The sequence below is a fragment of the Anopheles merus genome, chromosome 2L (genome assembly GCF_017562075.2).
Source record: "Anopheles merus strain MAF chromosome 2L, AmerM5.1, whole genome shotgun sequence".
Classification (NCBI taxonomy): Eukaryota; Metazoa; Arthropoda; class Insecta; order Diptera; family Culicidae; genus Anopheles; species Anopheles merus.
In genome coordinates, this window is record NC_054083.1 from 19,582,530 (window position 1) to 19,588,529 (window position 6,000).

General features: G+C 46.0%; 1 protein-coding gene across 1 annotated transcript; it reads right to left on the reverse strand.

Annotated features, from left to right (window-relative positions):
• Window positions 1–133: 133 nt before the first annotated feature.
• LOC121593727 lies at window positions 134–4,834 on the reverse strand. Its single transcript, XM_041916374.1, has 10 exons — window positions 4,116–4,834; window positions 3,868–4,041; window positions 3,595–3,793; window positions 3,365–3,514; window positions 2,770–2,789; window positions 1,221–2,285; window positions 1,048–1,152; window positions 887–977; window positions 613–783; window positions 134–532 (listed from the first exon to the last, which is right to left on the reverse strand). The coding sequence occupies exons 1-10, from the start codon at window positions 4,793–4,795 to the stop codon at window positions 419–421; spliced, it is 2,769 nt and encodes a 922-aa protein (XP_041772308.1). The 5' UTR covers window positions 4,796–4,834; the 3' UTR covers window positions 134–418.
• Window positions 4,835–6,000: the final 1,166 nt, after the last annotated feature.

The following is a 6,000-nucleotide window of genomic DNA, read 5'->3' on the forward strand; positions in this document are numbered from 1 at the left end:
AACACTAGCGATAAACTTAGCTATTTGCAGGTGTTCAACGCACGGGAATGATTAACACTTTTGCGTATGTGTGTGGATTGCAGTAAAGGCAAAACAATATCAAAACTATTGCAGGGAAGTGAGCAAATGGTGGTTGCTTTTGCTGTTGCATCACTCATACCACCACGTCAGCAATCGATGTGAATTTTGAAATCCATTTTTAAACGTCCCCTACAACATTTACGCTAAAACAAAAAAAAAAAAAAAAAAAAAGGCCACCACGACATCGTGCTGTGTTTCCTCTACCACGCGTGCGGTGTGTGTTGGTGTGTAAGAAAAGTCAGTTCTTCACGGAAGCGAACGCACGTGGAAACAGGTTGCGCAGCAAAACGATAACAATGCTGCGCTGCTAGATCAGGCTGGGCAGTGGAGCGCTCTGTTAACTCCAGGTGAGATCGTAACCCTTCCAGTTTGCACTCGGCGCCAGATACACCCGCTGGCCATTGTAGAAGAACGAAACTACGCCCCGGTAGGCCGTCCGCGGTACGCCGCTCTGTAAACCATTGCGAAATTCAATTGCTTGCGTCAGGTGGCTGGTACAAAGAAAAGACAGCAGGTCGCGCCGGTACTTACCTTAAAATCGTCCATCAGGCCGAGGTTTTTGGTGGCCCGTTTGTACTGCTCTTTGGTGTGGTACGCTATGCGAATCGGCTCACGCGTCATTACCATGCCACGCTTCAGTTCATCCAGCGTTACCACCGGACTCTGGTACACGGTTTTAAGGAACGCATCGTCGTATGCAGACTGGAGGAAGGAAAATGCGAGAGTGAAGAAATGGAGAAACAGATTAATTACACACACTGTTTGCTGAGTGACACAGAGTTATTTGAACGGCAACTCATTTTACCTTCACCAGATAGGAAAGGTTCGTTTTGGTAAAGCTAACAAACTCTTCGCTGAGCTTGATGAACTTTAGATGTTTATCAAAGAATAGACCACTGTAAATACAAAAAATACGTTAATTTCACACACTAATAACACCAAACCACCTAAACGCTGCAAACATACTTCGATACACCAATTTTGCCAAACGTTCTCGTCCGGGGCAGTTCCGGCCGTATGCAAGCCCGCTCCTTGCGTTGCTCCGGCTGACGAATCCAATCATCCCAGAATCTGTAAAAATGATTACAATTGATTACTGAGCGCCCATTATCGCAATCTGTCAGACAAAAGCAACTCACGCTTTCGGCCATTTCGGTTCCAGCTCGTCCCACAGATCTTTCGTCATCATCCATCCCAGCCCGGGGAAGAAATCGGACCGATAGAGCAGATCATGCGCGGTCGTATCAATTAATCCCTCCTTCCCATTGTCGTTCCACGCCGACACACACCACAGCGACTTGTCGCGTTTCAGTATCGGGTAGGTGCCGAGGAAGTACTCGTAAAAATCCGGCGCCACGCTCAGATCGTCCTCGACCAGTATCACCGAATCGAACCCTTGCCCGAAGACGGCCCGAAGCGCCCAGCCGTAGTGACGCGAGATTTTGTAGTACCCCTTGTACTTCTTCTCCTTCGGCGGCACGGGTATGTCCGACTGGTCCGGCTGCTGGATCAGCGTCACCTCGTCCCGGTACGAGAGGATGGTGTTGCGTGTCGCCTCATCGTCACAGTCCTGCGACACGATAATGGGAAACTGTTCCGCGCTCGGTCGATAGCGTATCAGATCGTCCAGACACTTGTTGACGGAGATACGGTTGCACGCGAACACGACCACCGGGATGACGGGGAAGGCCGGATCGTTGTTGAGATAGCGCTGCTGAAACTTGCTCAGCACCCGCTCCACCTCGGGCCGTCCGTCTTCTGCCTCGGGTATGGGGGCGAGCGGTGCCGGCACGCCCAATACATCTTTCCCATCCTCTTCCTCTGCCGGTGGTGCTTGTCGTGCTTTCGGCAGCTCCGCTTCCAGCACAGCCAGGCCGGGAGATTCTTGCGACGGTACAGCCGGGATCGGTTGCGCCGGAACGCTCGATACCTTGTCGGTCCGCCGCAGAATGTTCATAATGTCACGGTACAAATTCTGCCGGCTGTCGGCAAAGCTTTTCAGATTCTGCTCAAAGTCCTGCACCTTTTCCAGCATCAGCTTGTTGCTAGCGAAGGCGGGCCGGGGTCGCGAACCGTCCGTCCCCCGGACGGAGCGCATAAACGCGAGATAAGTCATCAACACCCAGATGACCAACACGCCGACCAGCAGGATCGTCTTACGTGGCCGCATGACGCTCGTTATCGCACTGCTGCTGCTGCTGCTGCTTCGCGAAAATTCAAATTATTCGCACCGAACGTGCGTGCCACTCGACAATAACACACGAGTGATCACTGCACAGGAACAATTCGACTGCACGCGAAAACAAACGCGAAACCTGCACTACATCCGGACGTGCGTGCCCGCCGCAGCTTTCCACACCACAACGCAACGCAGCGCGGAATTGTATTGTTATGCTATCACCACCACCGACCGGCACATGCAATTGTTCCCCTCTATGTTAGCACGGTTCGCGATAGCACTACACGCCGACTGCATGACCACCTTTGCGACGGGCCACTATCATCGCTACACATGTCCGCAACCTGCCATCGGAGCTCGGCATTAGCACAGCTCGGAACGAAACACTTTAGTACACGCACAATTACAAACACACACACGTACACGTACAATCAGTCCGCGAAACGAGGTGTTTCACACGGTGCGACCAAACCCCGTTTCCATTGCGCTTAATTCAATGATAAAATCGCGATTCCAAACGCTGTTTCAGCTGGGGGAAGTAATTTTCTCACAGATTATTTTCCCATTCCGGACCAATACGTGGTTTGTTTACGTTCTGTCAGATTGCGGTGACGTTTGCCACGAGCGAGCTCTGATGTAGGTGATCCATGTGGTAAAGGAGAATTTAACTTATACAGTCGATTCGAAACAAATCTTTTACATCAATTATGAAGACAAATTATCAGTTACAACAATTATCCAAAGCTTGTGGAGGAAACTGCATGATTCCAGATTAATTACAAGGGTGTAACTTAATGTTTTTAATAACTTTAATTTCAATTACGTTTTCCATGAGGATTCGATGAACTTCAAGGGTTAACGCAGCTGTCAGATGTTTGTTGTTAAACAATTCGGTCCGCGAAAAAGGTAAAAAAATATGCGAACAATTTCCCAGTTTTCCTATTGTTTTTCAAACCATTATCAATTTTGATGCAGACAGACAAACTATTTTCTAATAAATATGATGATATATTTCATATTTTATTGCACCCATAGTTTAGTTTTAATTTCTAACACAACATTTTACACAACATTTATCTCCTCCTCGTAAATGCTATCGCCCACAAATCGCTTCTCATACTCAATGCGGCTTCTTTCCCACTCTTTCGGGTGCGCTTTTTTCTTGTGCCCATGCAAGTTGGCGGACGAGTTGAACGTTTTCGGACAGTGCGGACATTTGTACAACGTGCTGCCTGTGTGTATCGTCATGTGCTCCTGCAAATAAAATGCCCAATTAAGTATCTGTCTACGTAAAACTCCACTTCTCGTAAAACTTAAACTTCTTGTTCCATTACCTCCAATGTGAATGCTCGTTTGAAAGCTTTGTAGCAAACGTTGCACTGGTAAGACTTTTGCATCTTGTGCACGAACAGTTTGTGGCTTTTCAGTGCCGTATGCGTGGGTGCGACCTTTCCACAGATCTCGCACACGTTTTGCATTCCGCTCGTTTTGTGTCGATTCAAGTGTTTTCTGAGGCTGCCCTTGTTTTTCAACCTGGAAAGTGACCAATTAAACAGATTTAGTTATTTTACATTTCAATTAACAACTGGCCCTGCTCGTATGCCTACCATCGTTTGCATATGTGGCATTCTACCCGCTCCGTTTCGTACGGATTGTGGCTATCTTTTTGGTGACGGCGCAACGCTTCCCCAGTTTTGTACCACTTTGGACAGGCGTCACACATAAATCCTGGCCCATGGACACGCTTTTTGTGCTGCTGTAGCCGCGTTTCTGATAAGTATCTATAAGAAAAGTAAATGGAAATCATAATTTTTTGTCAGGGAACACACTACATATGCTTACTATTTTTACTTACTCGTTTCCACATTCGGAACATGCGAATTGTAAGCCATTTTCAGCAACGTGCTGCTTTCGATGTCTATTTAGCAGATGCCGCTTGGGGTACACGCGATCACACTGGTCACATTTATAGCTCTCCGTCACTTCTGGCCCGTTAGGCGTCGCATCTTCAGACTCTTCGTGGTGCTCGAATTCGATCACATTGTTAAAGTTTGGTCCTGTTTCGATCTCATCACTTTGTTGGGGAGATTCTTTGGTATTCCGTTCGATTGTAAGAACGACACTTTCCCCACTGACTTCTTCCAAATTCAATTCTTCTGTTTCAATAACAACAGTTTCCGAGTCTGAATCATCTGGAAAGGATTCGTGAATTTCATCTGTTTCTGGGCTTTCCGTGTACGCACACGAATCTTCCGTTGGTAACGGTTCCAGTTTGCTTCCATCGTGTTGATTCTGTTCTTCTGCATGGTGTATTCTTTCTATTAGCTCGTAGAAGGTGTTGAATTCGTCCACCTGCTCCCAGCACGCACTGCATACGTACTTTTGCTGGATGTCCTCTGCAGTGAACCAGAAATGGCGACACAAAACCGAGATCACCTTCGGTTCCAGCTCGCTGCAAAGAGAGTTTGCGTGTTCCTGACTGCTTAAACACAGCAAACAAGGTACCGTTTCAAATAGTTCAATTTTTAAATCCATTCTTTCCACAACACCAGCAGCAAACAAATGTTTGTTTATTTTCACGCTGCTGAAGCGCCCAAATGTCAGGTTGTGACGGTTTTTGACGTTGACGACGAGCGAGGGTTTTTGATCAAATCTTCGTTCAAACGATAGCGTGGATGACATTGCTCTGGATCTTTTTTAGAAGATTTCAGCAAAATATTTGAAATTTGTGTTGTTAAATTAAATTTTAAATTTAAAAATAAGTTTTCATCACGTTAAATGACATGTTGAAACATGTTTATTTTTCCATACCCTTTTCCGTTTGTTAAGTCTGATTGTTTTTGAATTTTGTTTTTACTATCTCGGATTTTTTTTAGTATTTTATCTAAAATATATTTGTTATTGATAATATTGCTTAAGTTTTTCAGATGACATAATACAAAGTCCAAAAGGCCAGAAGAAGTAGAAGCCAGTCTCATGAACTGCAAAAAACCGTTCGTTTTAAAAACGTGTTGTCCAATAGGTTTGCAAAACGGTTCAAACGGTTCAAACGGTTCAGCCTTGCCTAAAGTTCTGTCTGCCCAAAAAAACAAAAATCTGGAGTCAAAGAACTTTACCCATGGCTCATGCACGTCCCACACATGCCTTTGGGATGACGAACGGTTCAGGTAGTGTAGTATGTAGCCCCATTCTAGGTACGATTACCATTCCGCCTTCAGATCATTTCAAACCCGAGACACACCACGATCGTTAGCGAAATGAATGTCTCTCGATTTTCGTTTGCGAATTTCTCCCCAAAAGTTGTATTATTTATAAGGAACTGGCGTAATCTCGGAAGGAGAGACGTGCAACGGAAAACAAAACCAAAGCGTAAAAACTTTGGCAACTCAGCAGAAGAACAAACACAGGAAAGGCACCCGCACTCAGGGTAAGACGCATGAAACAGGAATCGAACCGGAATGGATGGAAACATTAAAAAAAGGAAATGAAAAATAAATTCTACCACACGTCGGGGTGTGATGGTGCGGTTCACACAAACCACCGACCACCGAGCGGAACCCAATGCACAACCAAACAGAGCCAACATTGGTCGGGCAAATTGGCAAATGGTCGCTCAAGAATGCTCACCTAAGCTGGGGTTCTGATAATTTATGCTGACCACACTGGCAACGTGTTAGTATGAGCGTGAGTGAGGGGGGAATTTTTATGCAACAGGTAACGTTGCTTGAGCTTAAACAAAC

What these genes read in the sequence shown, in the direction of transcription:
- LOC121593727 (XM_041916374.1), bottom strand. Translation starts at nt 4,795, where the DNA reads ATGGATTTAAAAATTGAACTATTTGAAACGGTACCTTGTTTGCTGTGT. An exon ending in TGTTCCGAATGTGGAAACGA is followed by an intron (nt 4,042 to 4,115) that starts GTAAGTAAAAAT and finishes CTTTTCTTATAG; the next exon opens with ATACTTATCAGAAACGCGGC. An exon ending in TGCCACATATGCAAACGATG is followed by an intron (nt 3,794 to 3,867) that starts GTAGGCATACGA and finishes GTCACTTTCCAG; the next exon opens with GTTGAAAAACAAGGGCAGCC.